The sequence below is a fragment of the Podarcis filfolensis genome (assembly GCF_964270895.1).
Source record: "Podarcis filfolensis genome assembly, chromosome: Z".
Lineage (NCBI taxonomy): Eukaryota > Metazoa > Chordata > Lepidosauria > Squamata > Lacertidae > Podarcis > Podarcis filfolensis.
The window spans coordinates 28,514,995-28,534,722 of NC_139617.1; the positions used below are offsets into that span (position 1 = coordinate 28,514,995).

The 19,728-nt window shown below is 40.6% G+C and overlaps 1 protein-coding gene across 1 annotated transcript in view; it reads right to left on the bottom strand.

Moving 5' to 3' along the window:
- ABCB7 (ATP binding cassette subfamily B member 7) overlaps nt 1-19,728 on the bottom strand; it is a 50,954-nt gene that overhangs the window by 15,167 nt on the left and 16,059 nt on the right. The window contains exons 3-10 of the mRNA XM_083596376.1: nt 17,676-17,762; nt 14,170-14,289; nt 4,918-5,050; nt 4,259-4,527; nt 3,029-3,117; nt 2,853-2,940; nt 1,714-1,888; nt 396-553 (exon numbers count right to left, since the gene is read on the bottom strand). Of these exons, the coding sequence (XP_083452502.1) occupies nt 396-553; nt 1,714-1,888; nt 2,853-2,940; nt 3,029-3,117; nt 4,259-4,527; nt 4,918-5,050; nt 14,170-14,289; nt 17,676-17,762 (1,119 nt within the window). The remainder of the gene's footprint in view (nt 1-395; nt 554-1,713; nt 1,889-2,852; nt 2,941-3,028; nt 3,118-4,258; nt 4,528-4,917; nt 5,051-14,169; nt 14,290-17,675; nt 17,763-19,728) is intronic.

A 19,728-nucleotide genomic window follows, 5' to 3' on the forward strand; every position in this document is an offset into this window, starting at 1 on the left:
TAAAAAAAGGGGGGGGGGAGAGAAAAGCTCTTTCAGAGACACAGGTTCAAATAAAGCGTCTCCACTAACCATTCTTCCGAAAGAACAAACACAAGTTTCTCACATGTAGCATTCCCTTTTCAGAAGAAAAATAGCTATCAGACGAAGCAAAAATAACTCCACAAGGTGACTGAATTCATTCTAACATATTTGGCAAAGGTTTTAAGCAGCATTTTATGGGTAGAATCACAGAATCATAGAATTGTAGAGTTGGAAGGGACCCCCGAGGGTCAGTTAGTCCAACCCCTGCAATGCAGGAATCTCAACATGTAGTCCCCCATCCCATGTGAAATCATACCAGACCTTGCTTAGCTTTGCATAAAGGGCTAACAGTTTTATTGCTGCACAATACTCACTTTAATTTTTGAGTCTATATTAAGCAGTGTGAACAAGACATTCATGTCTATTAGCGCTTGCCTCGTCTCTCTGTACACCGTTCCCAGAAAATTAAGGGGCAAAGAAAGTTGGAACAACAGTCCATTCACCATTACCAGATCGCCAACTGTTAGGTTACCTTAATTAAAAAAAGAAAAGAAAAAAATTGGACTTAGAGTATGTTTGCTTGCCAAACATCTACCACACTTTTTAGTCATTTAGTTCTGCTCTTCAACACAAGCTGCAGCAACTTCAAAACATGGTATAATTTGTCCAGTTAATTAATCCTCTACTTTTAAGGTATGAGTGCAAGTTACTTTCTAGATGGTTTTTAAGTTCTCTGCCTTGCTTGGAGGGCAAGGCCTGCACATCACATCAGTTCTGGAAGCCCAGGGATGCTTGTGTGAGATCTTGTAGGAACTCAGATTGCCAGGCAAGATATTGTAAGAGCCTCCAAGAGCAGGTTCACCCCAAGTGAACCTGGCACAAAAAGAGCTTTTAAGTTTTCCACCGTGCTGGAATTTAATGTGCACAATTTCAAGTAGTCTGCCTTCAACAGCATATGACTGAAACTGAACAAGTTACCGTATTTTTCGCTCTATAAGACACACCAGACCACAAGACGCACCTAGTTTTTGGAAGAGGAAAACAAGAAAAAAAATATTCTGAATCTCAGAAGCCAGAACAGCAAGAGGGATTGCTGCGCAGTGAAAGCAGCAATCCCTCTTGCTGTTCTGGCTTCTGGGATAGCTGCGCAGCCTGCATTCGCTTCATAAGACGCACACACATTTCCCCCTTACTTTTATAGGAGGGGAAAAGTGAGTCTTATAGAGCAAAAAATACGGTAAATGCACAAGTTAAATGTAATCCTAACATATTGTCTTTGCTTAGGACATGTCAGCTGATTTCCACCCATGACCAAGAAGTGGATACTTCTTAAAAACTACTTTGTGGTACTGAATGCTAGGTGCTATCTGGATGATTCAGCCACAAGATTTCCACAACCAATGAACTGATTCTTTTCCAGAATTTTAAGAATCCCTGCAGTCTGATTGTGATAAAGCTGCTCTAAAACCAAAATATAGTCCTTTAAAGTAAACCTATTTGAAGAACTGTCTCAAGAGACAGACAGATGTTGTTTGCAAGGAAAGCAAAATTTAAAAGGTCATTCAGTCTTTTAGTTCACTTGCTTGCAATTAAGGAATTTAATGCATCTCTTTAGGACTTTATACATTTTTTTAAAATCCAAGCATGCATGCAACATAAAAATGACGTGAGTTTTAGACACAAACAGGGTACCTGCAACAATTCCTTTGCTAGCCAGTACCATGATGGCTGTTAGCCCAATGCTGAATATAGCATTTTGTCCAAAGTTCAGCAGAGCTAAGGTAGTGGTAGTCTTCAGTGAGGCATTTTCATAGGTCTTCAAAAACCCATCATATCGCTGAGCTTCATACTTTTCATTATTGAAATACTAGTAAGTAAGGGGGGAAAGAATGTAAGGAGTCTCAGCATTCTTAGGATTGTACTTCATAAATTATTCTTTAATACAGCCTTCCCCAAGCTGGTGTTCTTGAGATTGCTTTTGTCCATACAGCTGGGCTTGCTGGAGTTTATGGGAGTTGTAATCCAAAGCGGTGGCAGGGGGTACTGGGTTGGGGGAGGGTGTTTTAGTACATAACTAGCTAAACACTTTATAAAGCAGTTTACTGTTGCTTCAGCAACCTAGCCCCTGCACCCGACCTTCCAGCTCTGGACGCATCAAATGTCATGCCTGCCTGTCTCCTGTTCTTGATGGCCGACAGCTACTCAGTCACAGCTGCTACTGCCTTGCACCCATGACATTTTAAATTTATTCTAATACTATTCACAATATTATCTCCTTTCCTCCTCAAGGGATCCTCCCCCACCCTACCATAATATTATTGCCACAGCAATCCCAAGAGGCAAGATTAGGCTGTGGGACAGCAACTGCCCAGTGCTACTCAGTGAGCTTCATGGCCAAGTGAAGCTTTGAACCTGGTCCTACATTTGACCCTCTCACAACTACACCACATATACCATGGATGACTAGCTCAAAGCATGTTTTGGAAGTGACTTGAAAAGCAAATCAAGAGGGACAAGGCCAAATACACAGGAGGATCTTTTTTATGTAAGTGAAAAATGGTAAGCAAACCCAGATAACCAACAGGTTTATAAAACTATATTTCTCCACTAAAATGTCATTTTGTTTGAAGATAATAGCATAAATGGAGAGAATACTGAAAGACAAAATATATGAAAATTCTGGAGAACTACATAAGCTGGGGTTAATTCTGCAAGTCATTATTAATAGAAGGAAGCAGATACAAGTTCCTTTTGAGTAAAATCAAGATACATAAATGGATAATAAAGTCTATCCTACTTAATATGAAAAGTTAAAAACGTTAATGGCTCACCTTCACAGTTTCATAATTCAGCAGCGAGTCAATTGCAGCGTTACCTGCATCATTATCTGCTTTATTCATTTCTATCCTAAATTTAGTTCTGCAAGACAAAAGGTTTGCATATAGATTTGTTCTCACCACAGCTCTATAAACCAGCTAATCCTAACCAGTTAGGGAAAATGCCTTACCTCCATTGTGTAACTCCTATTGTGAATACTGTGTATGCTCCTAATGTCCCCAAGGTTACTAGTGCAAACTGTGCGCCACATTTATAATACTGAACGAGGAAAGAGAAAGAAGGGAGAATGTCAGTAATGGTCTTCTATCATTTTGGTTACAATGCCGACAGAGACAAATCTGTTTTGACAAGATGTACCATGAAATAAAAGGGAAATTATTCTGTAAAGATAAACCAGAAGCACAGTGGGATGACTGAAAGAAAAATAGTGATATGGGTAATCCATCTCCTTAATACAACAGCCTTCCCCATTCTGGTGCCCTCTAGCTGTTTGGGACTACAGCTCCCTGTATAGTTCCAGTGAACATAGCTATATGATGCTTGGGTTGATGGGAGAAGTAAGCCAAAAGATATGGAGGGCACCAGGCATTAGGCTGGGGCAGACAATGTGCTGAACTGCATTTGAGGCAGTTGAAAGGTCCAAATGTGCATAGTACAAACTTACGGTCATTTCTGCAGCCCTGCATGTACTCTAATATACACAGATGCACTTTGCACATGAACTGCTCTATTCAGATTTTTTGCTTCAATGATATGGATGTGTGAAGGGACACACCTAAGCTGTCAACTGAACTCAATGCAAAAGCTGATTCAGATGCATGTGCTTTGTAGTAACATGTCAGAACAGACTCCTATGAGAGGGTGGACTTTCCTTCCTTGAAGGTTTTTAAGCAGAGGCTGGATGGCCACCTGTCATGTGTGAACTAGTTGAGATTCCTGCATTGCAGGTGGGTGGACTAGATGACCCTTAGAGTCCCTTCTAACTCTACAATTCTGTGAATGAAATATGACATCTGATTTCTAGGGAATGCACTGTGTACTTTCTCATCTACTGTCTTTATGTTCCATGTCTGATATTTAGCAGAAAAACCTCTAGAGCTATTCAGGTAAAAGTGTGGCCATTTGAAGGAGAGTTGTTTTGCATAAGAAACTTTGGCCCGGTCCTCTACACCAAGACTGCACATCAGGAGGTGGGCCAACTCTTTCCTGACAGAGGTTCCAATTTGGCCAATACGACTGTCTCCCCCAAATTATGCCTAACTATTTCAATACCCAACGCTTGCCAATTTAGTGCTTATCACATTCAAATGATCAACAAAGTTGCTGCTATAACAGAGCATCGCTATATGTACATCAATAAAAGTGACAATTACTGTTGCTTCTGGTAAGCCATACATACCAAAATTCCACTAACGAGTGCCACTTCGAACAAGGTGGGGCCCAAATTGAATACTATGGCACTGAGCACAAAACTGATGCCTCTTGTTCCTCTGTCAATGGCTTTTGATAATGCTCCAGTCTGCCGGCTCAGGTGGAAACTCAAGTCCAGGTTGTGCAGGTGGAGGAAGACATTCTTTGCTATCCTTCGGATTGAGTTTTGGGCTACTTTTCCAAATACAGCATTTCTAGCCTCATTAAATAAAGCAGACCCAGCTCGTGAGATGCCATCTGGTTTAAAAAAACAAAAACTATTAAGATGCATATATTGCTGCTCCTCAATAAGTCCTTAATAGATGGAACATTTTATTTCACATATTTGCCAGTGTTACTTACTAGATTGAAAGTTCAATCGTTTTAAAATCCACACTTCATTTGCTGACTTTAACAAGCCAAAGAATGAATTGCTATTATGGTAGATTACTGCTATAACCATTGTTTTAGTATTGAACTGGTATTAAATAAATAAATAACAAGTTACAGGAAATGGTAGTGAACAAAGTGGGGGGAAACTTCCAGATGCTTAGCGGAGTTAGCAATGAAAAGGTCACGTTCATTAATGTTCCAAAACCTTCCCAAAGAAAGTCAGCACCTGTCAACAGATTAAAGCATCACACTTACATCCAATCAGAACAGCTGTTGCCATGGTTGCCACAGTATTTGGTGCATCATTCAGGTTCAGAACATTTCCAGACATCTGGTTGAGGTTGTCTACTGCATATTTAAACATGAAGGGAACGACTATATTCATGGCCTAAAAAGCACAAAACATAGCAATTATGCAAGATGTACTAAAATGTTTATTTATAAAGTATAAATATTTTCCCTGAATTAGCTGCAATTATGGTATTTTGCTATTAACTACTTAGAAGGATAGCTCTACAGATTTCAGGGGTATGGGCACTGCAATAAGAGGTCTGCAACCCCAATGCAGAAAAGCTACCTTCCCACTGGCTTGTTATAAAAATCAGTTTTCATCTCAACTAAACAGTTCATTGAGAATGTGCTTCAGTTCATTTGGGGGGCTCATTAAAGTGATGGCAAGACTGGGAAACAGAAAGCAGCAAGGCTCAGCATATATTTATAGGGCCATTAAGCTATGAAGAGTTATCAGAGGCAGTTCAGAGCATTTCAGCTGGAAATATTTATAGAGTACGATGCAATTGCCCATCTTGACAGGATAACATTGGGCAGGCTGGACAGAAATCCAAGCACTTCTGTCCCCAACCTCAGCAGTACATAAATGAGATTCATTCAAGAAAATTGCACACAAGGAGGATCTAGATGCTTTCATTATAGAAGATGTGCCTAAAGTTGAGTTATCTGAGCAGTTTTATCTGCAAAGCTGTCACAGTGCGCATAGCCCAGCACACGGAACAACTTAGTGCATTATTGTGTAATGTCATAATGTGATGAGCAATGTCTTATTTCTGCTGCAGCTAAAGGTACAAGCTGACAAATGCTTGCAGCTTATTAAAAACATCACCCATGGTGGCTCTATCCAAATTTGAATCAAGCAATTTGTTGGCTCCATCATGCAAAGGAATGAAAATTACTATGCCTCTCTACCTAACTCGCACCCAAATTCTTGCTTGCAGTTGCAGGAATATGGCTGCATCTGACTGAATTTTGACTATGGCTGAACTATTTATTGAACTATTAATACTATGAACTGCAAAAGTCAACTACTACAAGGCTAGAAAATGGTCTTCCTTAAGATCACAGTTCCTCTTCTATTATATTATGACGCCTATTCCTCAGTCATTATATTGTGCACAAGGATACACCACTTGCTTGAATGATTTGTGTGGGTTTATCAATACCAACAGTTTATAAACTGTTTTTTTAACCAATGACTTATTTTGCTCAATACCAAATCCTATATTCCAGGTTGGTTTGCTTTCAACGAACAGCAAAAGAGGAAGACAAGATGGACTGCCGGAAGAATGGCATTGCAAAGTTCTGGAGCCATAATTGAAAAGGGTCTAAACATAGTAAATATTAATCTAACGTCAGAAAAGAATGGAACATGGAGCATAGCTTCCTTAGTAGATCTCACTGCTTCTAAGGACAGGGTTATTGTCCTCTTCTCTCTCTACTCCTCCTCACCCCTGAAAACTGCATCCCATCTGCTTCACTGCTTTGCAACCATTTGGCATGAATCAGGTGTCCCACACCACTGCTGCCTGAAGTCTAGCTCTGCCTTTAGGCACTAACCTAAATCAGAATTATGCAAACCCCTGAAGAATTCACAGACTTGAGATTCCATGACTGCAAATCACAGTCAATAGGGAACAAACAAAACTGGTTGTTATGGCTGGAAAATAATTTCACAGATACAAAGCTCCAAAGAATTGAGGGTGTGTTAAATAGATTTTAAAGCTTTAAGGAAAGACACTGCTCTGGAATGTTAATTTCAAACTATGCCCTTCAGATAAACAAAAACACAAGTTGACCAACTCCCTTTGGTGTTACTTGCCTAGAAACTCAATTTTCATCCATCCTTTTAGTTTTAATAACCACAATGCTGCTCCATCTGTGTTACATTGTGATGACCATCATTTAGAGGACATAACACAGCTTTTCCTAGGGGAGCCTATTCAGTAGAAATGAAATTTATTCTAATGCAGATTGGCTTGATTTGCTGCAGATTCCCTTGAAGTCCCTCTGCAGCCATTCTACTTTTCAAAAGCAGGCTACATGGTATGATTTGAGCTACACTTGGAATAGCTGAAGTTCTATTTCTAAAGCTAAGAGGCTGTAGCCTCCTTCAAACCTCTATCTCAACCTGCAATTAAATTAATTGGCACCACTCTACGGCTTTGCAAGAGAATTTCTCCACCCTCCAATATAGCCCTAAGTATTTAAGTGAAGTTTAAAAATGGTCTCTCTCAATCCCAGAGGGTAAAAACATGAATCAGAACAAGGCAGCATGTTATTAAATCTCATTCACAACCAGTTTTGTGTTCTCATCATCTTCTCCCCACCAGTCCTGTTCAAAACAAAATTGCTAGTTCCACCATCTCTTACCCTCAGAGTGAAAGATTAGATCAGACTTCCACAACCTGGTGCCCTCCAGATGTTTTGGAATACAACTCCCCAGCCAGCATAGAGAGAGCATCAGGTTAGGGAAGGCTAAATTAGATACTAAAATAAGTCATGGCTAGAATTCCGAGCCATGCTTTGCCAAAAAGTCCTTGAATGTACCCAGTGAGATTTTTTTAAAATGCTATTTCTTCTTCAAACAGCAATTCTTGACTGCTGCCCAGACCATAATAGAAATTGCTTTTGAAACACCCCTGCGTTTCCAAAGCAGTTTGGGAGAAAACATGTTGTTATTCAAGAAATAAAAGATTAAGGCCTCCTCAAGCAAGCAAAAGCAATGATGTTCTTTGGACATCAGCTGATGCTTATATATGGAGACTATCAAGTTTTCTAGAATGAATCCTAATGCTCCTATACTGGACCCTAAACAGATACAGAATGCTGTAGTTAAAGTTTTTAGTGCAGATCTTAGAGATAAAGAAACAAATTATGACATAAATTATACAATGAACCTAAACTCTATCCCTCTGAGGTACTTCAGTGCTTTCATTTCTGGACCACATGAATAAAAATGCAAAATGGCTCACATTCTTCTCATGGCTTACTTGTGGGTAAGCAGTTGCATGGTAATGGCTGTTACATTATTAAAATGTCAAATACTGTTTCTTAGGTACTGCTCTGAAGTGAGTACACACATGCAGGTGAAGCATGGAGTCTTTCTGACACTTGTGATATCTTAAGAGCTATGATGCGTTATAAAGGTGTCCAGCAGAAGCCTCCATCAGCATATAGCTCTCCTGCAGAAAGTTGTACTTGAGCAACAATTTACATATGACTCTTGAGTCCCATCCTCAATCATTGTTTGCTATGGGGTACAGGAGAAGTAGGGAGTCCTTTGTATAAGCACCTAGTTTGTTAGGTGAAAATAAATCACTTGAGTAACAATTTGCATATAACGCTTGATTTTTAGGTATTTCCTGTTCATTCCAGCACAATAGATGCACCCACATTTGTTTTATCCAACATGGCCTCTCTTTCATTTTGGTCTTCACTTAAAACACGTTATATCAATTCAACAAATACCTAGCATGCGTGGAGACCCAAGGTTTTTAAACCCATTTTTCCAGCAGAATGTTTAAACCTCAAGGAAAGTTTAACATTTGGTTTGCTAGTATGTAGGATGCAGGGGAAGAAGCAGATGGAGCAAACAAATTTTGCAAGTCTAGCTGTATACAAGCATTGGTACATTTGTCTGGGACCTGATGCACTGACGCTATGAAGTGAACCTGGCCTGTCTTACTGGTACAATGAAGGTGTAATGTTTCCAAACCTTAATGGATTAGGCTGCAGGACTGTCAGCTCCCTCTACTCTATACATATGGATCCCATTGTCCATGATCAAGGCAAAGGCAAACAGGGACTTGCTGTTAATTAGGGCTAGGAAGTATAAGGACATTACAAGGCTTGGTGTAGGGAGAAGAGAAAGAAGAGGCTGGAATACATGAACCCAGAGGACTACTTCTGCACCAGCTGTGGCAACGTAAGAGACTACTCTGAGCTCCTTAAAGGATGGGGCAGGTTGAAAGTGTAACAACTGTGCAAATGCAAGTACAGTGGTACCTCGAGTTACAAACGCCTCAGGTTACAAATGCTGCTAACCTGGAAGTTACCTCGAGTTGAGAACTTTGCCCCAGGATGAGAACAGAAATTGTGTGCCGGAGGCACAGCGGTAGGAACAGCACACCTCTAGTTAAGAACAGTTTCAGGTTAAGAATGGACCTCCGGAACGAATTAAGTTCGTAACTAGAGGTACCACTTTACCAGGAGCAGGGCATGTCTAGGAGTTGTAGTACAAATTGCTGTTAGATCACTACTACTAAAGACAGCTAGATGGGTGGGAAGTAGGAGATAAGCAGAGTTGTGTTTTTTTTATTGGAATCTAGTCCTAATAGAGTGTGGGGAGGTGTGGGGGGAGAAGCTAGTAGACCCCAAGGGTTCATATGGCTGATACCACATTGACATATACCTTGTTGCTTAGACAGGTAAGAGGTACTCACAAAGCAGGTGGATCATCCATTTTAAGTTCCCATGGCTTTACACATGCATGTTTTACACAGCCAGTTCCCCTTCTGAATGTACAATATTAACAGTCAGCAGCAACATAGAGACTGTGAAAGATATGCCTGATTCATAAGTAATGGATGTTCAGCCCAAGAGTAAAAGGCCAAAAGTGACTGCAAATGTGACAGGAGGTGACAGCAGCTCATCAAACCCACAAATTTAATCCAGCTGCTATGGATACATACAGCTTGATCCACAACTCAGTTAAAATGAAGGGCTTAAGCCAATTTAGACTACCAGTGTCATCTCTGCTTAATTCCAAGTGCTGCAGTCTTAACTATACTGTGAATTAGGCTGTCACTATAAGAATAAGAATAAAGTTGCACCAGGCAAAAAAGAAAAGAAAGAAACCCTCTTGCACCTAGCAAGCTGGAGCATCAGGGCACTATGTCCTGGCTTGTCCACTGATCTGCTGCAGGTCAATGACTCACAGAAGATGGCTATCATTGACCATGAGTTGAAAACGCTAAGCACTGACATTGGTGTTCCACAGAAGACCAGAGGTGTTTGAATGGCAGCCTCTGAGAGAAAAACTACACCATTTCTGGTGAGGGCATCCAAAAGAATCACGTATTAATGGTGTAGGCTTTGCAGTAAGGAACTCCCTTCTGTCTGTGATAGAACCACTGATGGAGGGCTCAGAATGCTTGCTTTCCCTCCACCTCTCAACTACCTCTGGTTCGCTAACATCTAGAGCATCTATGCTCCAACTATGTGCTCTGGCATACAAACCACAGACCAGTTCTATGAGAAACTAGGCAGGATGTCAGGAGACAGCCTGGAGACAACAGAGTTGTGTAGAGTATCCATTGCAGTGATCTGAGGAGGAATGACCGCTGAGGGGCACAGACAGAAGAAATGCCATGGTGCATCTGCAGCAGCACAATTAGACGCCTTCATCTGCCCCAGCTGCAACAAAACATGCCTCTCCTGTATCAATCTCTACAGCCTTCTAACAGCTTGACTTTACCCCAAAGGTACACTCCTCTGTCTGCTGAGACAGGCGGGTGCCAACAACTATGGATACATAGACATTGATCCATAACTCAGCTAAAATGAAGGGCTTAAACCAATTTAGACTACCAGTGTCATCTCTGCTTTCCAAGTGTTACCTATACTGTGAATTGGGCTGTCACTATTGTCAGGAATCAGAATAGAATTTTGGGGACATGACAGTTTATAGATAAATGTCTAAAATTGTACCTGTTGGGGACTTCCCGACAACCACAACACATCCATTTTTATATATGGCAAATGTCATGGTAGAACTGTGGAAATCTCATTACTGAACACCCACACAAAGCGTACACCACCTGCCCATCCCTTTCCCCCTGCCATTATATCCATGGCTGTTGCTACTCCAATGAAGTTTTTATTCCTTGTTCAAAAGCACTGTATACTGGTATTTAAGCACATAGTAATATTTTAATTAAAAAGGCTTAGTGGATAGTCCCTAAATCCTTATCCTGATGAAATAGATCCCCACATCCCCTTAGCCCTAAGGAAAAGCAGCCCACTCCAATCCTAGCAGCACACACTCTGATGAAGGGGATTTCTTTTTCAAGATGGAAGTTCTGCACACCAGCACTGGAGCACATGGTGATCTTTTAATTTTTTAAAAAATGAAGAATAAACTGATATGGCTCCCCCTCCATCCCATTTTAGAGAAGCCTCTTTACTACAGAAGTGATAAGGGCCCTCTCCAAGTAGTCTGGGGTGGGTGTGTACAATTGGGTAGGTAAAAAAAAAGGGGGGGGGAGGAGGTCTGATTATACAAACTTGCCAATCATGTAAAAAACCAATCCCAAGAAAATTGTGCTACATCAGTTCATGTTGAAAAGTCGTGTCCTATTATTGCAATAGAAACCCTTAAAAATTGTTTTAAATCAGCATGTTCTAAGGAACAGGTCAGTTGGGGGGAAAGAAACAGGAATGCAGCAATGTGGAAGGAACATTGCTTGAATTCTCAGAAGCAGATGTTCTATACAATATTAACCATACATCAGTCTGCAACAAGATCCAATTTAATTCCAAATTTGATTGTTGAATTTGCCAGGACCAAGCTGGATGGTGTGTCTGAATAATATGAGTATTTATATTATTCTAGCAAGGCATTTGGTATTACAGCAATCAATCCCTGTTCAGCCATGAAACCCACTGGGTGACTTGGGCCAGTCACAGTCTCTCAGCCCTAACCTACCTCCTAGGGTTCTTGTGAGGATACAAGGAGGAGGAAGAGAACTATGTACGCCACCTTGAGCTCCTTGGAGAAATTAATGCAATAACTGAAACATTTCTTGAATGCCAATAAGCACTATTAAGTAGAATGAACACACTTTGCAAAAGGTTTACAGTCTACGTAAGAGGCAAAAGGATAGTGGGAAAGAGTGGGAAGATGGTGTGAAGGAATTATTATTTGGCACTTTTGGAATATGGTCCTCCACAAGGATCCCATCTTGTCACCTGTGCCATTTAATATTTTCATGAAACCACTGAGAGAGTCCAGAGTTTGCTCTGGATGCTTACGTCAGGTCTAGACAGTTGTGCCAGTTACACTTGTTTCTAGAAAGACCATGATGACACATGCCTTAGTTCAAACTTCACTGGATTATTGCTTTTCCTGTCAGTTTCTAAATACAATTCAAAAGTGATGACTATTACTTTTAAAGCCCTAAACAACTTAGACCTAGGAATACCTAATGGACTATCTCCTACAACTGTTTTTCTTGTTGTAACTGTTATAACCCATGCTGGGAACTTTGGCTGAAGGGCAGATGTAATAGTAATAGTAGTAATAGTAATAATGAACCTGCCTGTTCATTATGAGTTACTAAAGAGGCTTTTCTGCATGGTCTGTTAGAAGGTGGTAGGAACAGGAGTGAGAGCCCTTTTTTGTGACCATGCCTGTGCTATGGACCTCCCTACCTAGAAAGGCTCACCTTGCCTCTTCTCCAATGGTTTTCTGCTGCCTTTCAAAAACTTTCCTTTTTCAGTGGGTTTGGCTCTGTGGAAGTCATTTTGTTGAACCACCGTTTTTTTTATTATTTTATTGCTGTACCATATTAGCTTACCATATTCTTTTGTTGAGATGTTACTTATTTTGTTGTGAGCTGCCTTGAGCAGATTTGTGCAAATGGAAAGGCAAAACTATCAAGCTTTTAAATAAAATAATAATATTTTTTAAAATTTTACTGGGCTAGAAGAGGCCCTTTTTGCATGAGCCAAAGTGCTCTTTGAATCTTAGCCAAAATATCTGAACAAGAGCCACACAAAACTAGCCTTGAAGGCAGGCAGCTATCATGCTAAACATACTGAGAACAAAAATGCTGCCTGCTCCACTCCTGTTCAGCTAAAGTAAAATTGAAACAAGTGTGTCTTACAAGTGCTCTCTTTTAATCATCTCTGTGTCTCCTCCTTGCAGCCTCCTCCCTTCTTTCCTAGCAAAGCAAACCTGCTGAATGTAGATAAGAGGGTGCTTGATTCAACCTGGTTTAGACTGAAGGTTATTTTTCACTAACATAGGCTTTCCTCCCTGTGACAGGGAATTTAACACAACTACAAATCCATTTCTGCATCTTGAATCAAAGCTGCTCCATGTACAATCTTGAGCCACTGGATTTGAATGCAAAGTTGTAACTGGTGGGCTCATAAGTAGTCCCTTAGGCAAAAAAATCTGAATATGAAGAGGGGGAGAAAATGCCTGCTCTTAATTCTTGCAGGACAGCCACTGAATACAACTGTTCCCTCAAAATGTAGATCACCATATATCTACAATATTCTGCCATATTTTATTTATTTCTATATTTCCACTGGCAAAGGGGTTATGGTAGAGTGAACCGACATTTATCCTATGGAACATTACAATAAGATTTACTAAATACCACCAAGATTAATATGCAATCCTGAAATCTAGCTTCAATGTCAGTTAGTGATAGCCTGTGTGAAGGAAAGCTCTATAGCAAAAGATGGTCTTCAAGAGATGTCAAAAATGCCAACAAAAAGATCTATCTGAAGACTGCTTTCACTTGGAAAACACAGATGATATCAACATATCAACTGATTTGTTCAGAGTACACCAATATGCAGAGAAGTTACATATTCACTATGCCACCATAAACTCATGCAAATGGGGGATTGTAATTGCCCAGGGAAGCGATGACTTTCAGTTCCAGGTGAACAGCTTACCATAAAGAAGCAGTCCCTACATATCCATCCAGTTAAATAACTCCAAAAAGGCCACAGAATTACACACATCCTTGCACCAGGTGCTACCCCTGCCTTGATCAACAATGATCCCAGTTGAGGCCAACCGTGGTTCACTAAACTGCAGCGAAGGCAGGCAAAGTTTGTGCACCAGAATGCAGAAGCAGGAGGGATGGAACATCCAGTCTTGCTTTACAATGGTAAGGCATCTGTAAGTGTAACATAAGCTCAAGCCTTCAACATCTTCATCAGAAGTATTTAGCCCATTAATGGAAAAGTACTGCAGGCACTCAAGGCCTGTCACAAAGACTGTGATGAAATGTCAGAAAATGCTACCTTTTTAGGATACAGAGGCCGAGACATTTAAGAGTTCTTTAAAATGTTTTTAAAATTGCTCACAAAATCCAAATGAACTGATTTAAGCCAGTCTTTCTTTCTTTCCCGGTTTCTGCACTTATTGTAAAGGCTTTGCACCCTGTTTCAAATTGATGAAAAAGCTCTTACCTTTGCACCTGCTAAAAATCCTAGTGATATGGCAACTCTGGCACGTAGGTCAGGTCTATCTTTGGGCCACACGTAGGAAAGCATTGCTTTGATTATTTTTCCACCTTGTAATTCTTTCATCTGAAGAGAGAAAACATTATGTTGCAGAAGACAAATCAAATGATGGTTGCAAAATCTCAACCCAGAGATATACTTCCCTTCTTCAAATGGATATTCAGAATAGCCGGGAATTCTTTCAAGGGGTCTACAGGAATGTCACACTTAAGACCAAGAAAATTGTTCTAGATGGCTTAATAGTGTGCAAAATGTCACCACTCCTTTTTAGCAGAATGGCTCTGAAGTTGGGTAATCATGCATTATGAGGCTGTTTAACAGCCAACTGAAGTATAGCTTCTGTGTTATTCCATATTTTAAAGCTCAAACCAATCAATCACAGCTCATTTCTTATTTTATGAGCCTTTCTAAAGCCAGGTAAATTTGAAAGATAGCCAAGATTTTTTTATGTTCAAGTATAAAAGCCAAAAACAACTTTCTATTTGTATTCCCAAGCTAATGCTATACGTCATAAAATTGTGCATCATTTCAAACCCTTGCTATATATATTCCTTCACCATAAAATCATAATCCTACAGCAAGAACGAGAAGTAGGGATCAGTACAGATGTAACACTAGCTGCCCAGTAACCAGGCTTTAGTGATCAGGCTGCAGGATCATATGCTACTCCCTTATATTGCACATAAAGTAGGGGGCATTCAAAAACTAACTTTTAGAATCTAGGATTAATCCTGGGTTCTGAAAGCTAGTATTCAAATGCTCCAGGTTTGTATGAACAAAAAAACATTATTTAGACATTAAAATCAAGGATCAGAAACAATTTGGGAGATGAGGATCAGGCATCAGTGGTGTAGCTAGCCGCTTGGGTGCCAGGTGCAGCGCACATATCCTGCAGCCAGGGGCAGGGCAAGCTGCGTGGAGCCTCTCCGTTGTCTCCTCCTCAGCCGTAGGGTGGCTGAGGGAGAGGCGGAGGGCAGAGACAAGTCCCATGCTGCTGTTTGAGGCAGCGGGAGCCTGCAGGCACCCAAGCCACCACATCACTCCCAGGAGAGACGCGTGGCTCGGGCACACTGCAGGCCCCACGGTAAGTGCCAGCCCCCGCAGTGTGGCGGCCAGTGCCAGCCACATTTCGTTACGTTTCTTGAGAGAACTAAAAAGTTTCATGACCCCAATTTTTTTTTAAAAAAATTAAGTCCTATTTTTGTCACACCCCCCCCTCAGTGATGACACCGGGGTGGCCTGCACTCTCTGCATCCCCCTTCCTCTGCCACTGTCAGGCATGTAACCTAATCCTGATCTCTTAATCAATGTTACTGGCCAGCTAGCATTATAGAATCATAGAATTGTAGAGTTAGAATGGTCTTCAAGGGACATGTAGTCCGACCATCTGCACTGCAAATGTCCCAGCTAAATACTCCCTGACAGAATACAGCTGCACTTGTCCAAAGACAGCAATTAAAAGCCAGACTATCCAGATGAACCTCTGGGCAGGTTATGTCTGTACTACTACCAAATCATAGCTAGAAACCACAATCAGATTTTCAAACTGAACCTTGGATTTACTATAGTTGTGCAGAGGCAACCCTCACCAAAGCAAAAAGAGATGGAGAACACCTGGGTGAGAATTCAGGCAGAAGAGAAGCACACAAGCCTATGGAGGGCTCCCCAGTGGGCGACGTTATACCTACATCAAGCCAGTGATGGGATGATCATAGCTAGCAAAAACATCTGATCAGCCATGCCCCACTTGCATTATTCTCTCTTCATTTCAGTAAAAAATTAGGGCAATGTTGGATGTTGCACTTGTGCTTCTTTTGTGTGCTATCTGCTTTTTTGGTTGAACTGGATATCACATGGTTTCAAAGTGGAATGCTTAGGAATATGTGATTTTTGAGTGTGTTATTTGTATGTATTCTGTCAGTGATTTCTTTCTTCAATATCAAGGGGGGAATCTTACTTTTGATATAATACTGCCAAGTTGCATTCAAGACTGTGACATTATTAAAGTAAATGAATAAAATGCATATATAGAAGCAAAAAAGAATTCAGATTCCTTTTCTGTTGCTGTTTTCTCCCATAACCCACCCTGTCCCCACCAAGTGTTAAGATACACTTAAAATTGTTGACAATCTAAAGTATTTGGGAGCAGAGCCCGTTATAAGTACCTTTCACACATCCTTCAGAGGGTACATATTCTCTGTTGACAACTTATAAGCCTCAAGTTGGTAAAAAATAATTTTCTGCTTATCCCTCACTCTACAGAGAAGAGCAACAGCATACACAGAAATCCTTCCCTTTTAGGTAGACACAACGTCACATTTTAAAGCAGGGAGAAGAGATGTTTGAGCACCATTAATGGTTTGGAAGGAAATGGAAACGTCCAGTTAATACGACAGCTACTTGTTCAAATTAGATATTGCTACTGGCTCATCACAGAGGAATGCTGTTTGAAAGAACCAGGAGGAAACAACAGTGACAACCCAAGGAATTGAACCTGACTGGTTACAAAGCAACAGAAAACACTGAAAGCAGTTGCAAAGCAGCAAGTGGATTGCCATGTACTATTAAAAAGGGCAAAGGGAAGATCAAGGAAAAGAAGGTGCAAAAAAATTATTTACAGCAAAGGCCCAGATTAAGTAATCAGAATACAGAAGCAGAAATAAATTAAATGCAAGTGTAAAAACAGTTAAAAGATACATGAATCTGTTACAAGTGGCTTCCACACAAAACAACCTTTTAACCAGAGTTATGCTTTATTTCATGCATTCTTGTGTCCAAATTGTGGCTTCACATCATGGTTTGTTGCCAGGTAACAAACTATTGTTAGGCTGCTGGGCTAAGTTTGGATGTTCAAGCAAATCACACTATAGCTAAAGAAACCATAGCTTAACATTACATAAGGACCAGACCAGTTAGCTGCCTGGAAGGTATACTGTCAAGCAGAAATAAATATTACAAATAAAAAAAATAACCCCATGTCCCTGAGGACCAGGAGTGCTCTGATATAGCTGAGGATGCAAGGAAAGTGGAAGAGGCATCACTCTCTCTATTTCTCACTTTCCCATGAGGAATGTTGATGTTTACATAGTCAAAATGGCACAACCCACCCAGCAGAGGGTGGAACCGTCACATTTTTGGGAAAGGGTCTGAAGCACCTCATCATAGAATCATGGGACTGTAGATTTGGAAGGGACCACCAGGGTCATCTAGTCCAACCCCCTGCAATGCAGGAATCTTTTGCCCAATGTAGGCCTCAAACCCACAACCCTGAGATTAAAAGTTTCATGCTCTACTGACTAAGCTTAAAATTATTTATGGTAAGAGTGGTTTAGCAAATAAACTTGATGGAACATTATGAGAAACTGCCAGAAGTTTTCTGTTCTCCAACAAAAGTTAAAAGGTGTGCTATACTGTGGAGTTATACAGAAACAAATGGGCTGAGCAATATTTACCCCTTCCTTTGGATCTGAATGGAGTCCTCCACCTGCATGTCCATGCCAGCATGTTCTTTTATCAGTCTGAGACCACCCTTGAAGATTCTGTGTGAGGAAAAATACACTGAACAATGACTTCAACCATTTTTAAAAAAAATCATGATGAAACAGATTGCAGACTAACTGTTCAATGAGTTCAGCCAGTGGCGTAGCGTGGGGGGTGCAGGGGGGGCCGGCCGCACCGGGCGCAACATCTGGGGGTTAGGGTTAGGGGGCGCAAATCCATGGGTTAGGGGGCGCAAATCCACGGGTTAGGGGTGCAAATTACTTGCCTTGCCCCGGGTTCTGACAACCCACGCTACGCCACTGAGTTCAGCTAGTAACTTAAGTTGAGCTTTATTTAGCTTCTATTACATCAAAGAGGCTTGGCTGGTGATGCACATGACAACCCAGGAGAACAGGGTATTAGAACTACCCTAAACATATTTGCTTATAGCTGCTTTATACATTAAGTATTTCCCTTGTAGAAAATATTTCCATTTTGCAGCAAGCATGAAACCTGTTTGCAGACTGGGGTGGGGGTCACAATTCTTTCTAGGCAAATTTCTGGGGCCATACACCAGTGACAGGAGGAGCCAGAGGAAAAGTGAGCAGAGAAACAAATCTAAATTTCTCCTTTGTACAGTAGCCTAGTTTCTTCACACACATGACCTATCTACCCTCCATCAAGACAAGCAACAAGCATTATCAAATACAAGGGCATTATCAAAGTTCAAGGACACATTGCAGTCATGCCCCCAGCCCAAAAAAATCAAGAAGGGAATATGAAGCATAGTTGGTGCAGTGTGTGTGTGTGTGTGGCTAAGGAGGGAGGTGGCCTGGAGAGTGTGCCAAGGATCAAACAGAAAAGGATGGAGGGCTGTATTTTGCCCCCCTGGGCCTGAGACTTCTCACCACTGTAGTACATCAACACATAAAGCAATTACTCGCATGTATTTTATTTGAACACCCATGAGGTGTTTAACCTCCAGGCTGCTTACAAATGTTTCAGATCTTAAGTAGTATAATTAAAAACAGAGTAAAGGAATAGTAATAATCCAAACAGCACCTAAAATATAAATATAATAAAAGCCCTATGAAATAATACAGGAATTATTCTGAGCAGCAGCAGCATTCTTCAGAGAACCAAGTATCCTCTGAAAGAAATACCCTGAACTCCATTTGGTGAAAATTAATACTATAGTTTTATTGCTTTTGACCAAAGACCACTGCAGCTTTCCAAAGAAAATAAATTTCAGAACTACAAACTCTAAAAATGTATCATAACTGAAGCTTGATGAACTAGTATCACAGTTTTTTACTCCAGGTCTTCCATTTTCAAGTAAAGAGAGAAATGCTACATTTAGAATCTCCTTTTTCAAGGTGCAACTAGGCTTTAAACAAAATGCTTAACATCTCTATTATGCCAGAACAGCAAGAGCAATTTGGCAAGCATCGTAACAACCATGTAAAGCACTTATACAGACCTTAAGAAATGCTTACAAGTGGTCTAGAAAACATTAATTCACAGCATTTCATTGAAGAAAACATCATTGATTCTGCTTTGAAGAAGGGACCTAGGTGGTTATAGTGAAACACTATAAAGGAAAATATAGCAACGTGTCTTGAATAAATATTCAGTCAGAGATCCCAGGCCACATAATATGTGGAAATATCAAACCTAGGCTGAGCTAATGCTTTTTGAAAGCTTTAAATATGCATTTCACTATTTGTACTTCTTTAAAACCACTCCCAACTGTAATTCTTGGGGTTGGGGATGGGGTGGGAAATACACCTCAAATTCTAAAATCCATGTTCTATGGTCCAATTTGGGCTGCAAATCTGTGTTCCAGGGTATTTGTTCCATGTAGGTACTGTAAACACTTGATAGTAGTAGTAATATTATTATTAGAAGGCTTTATTATTTACTGTATTTATATACTGTCATTTTGCCAAGGCACTCTAAGTGCTTTGCAATTCTACAATTTACAACTTTCCCACTCACTCTGAAGCAAGCCCAAACACACACAAA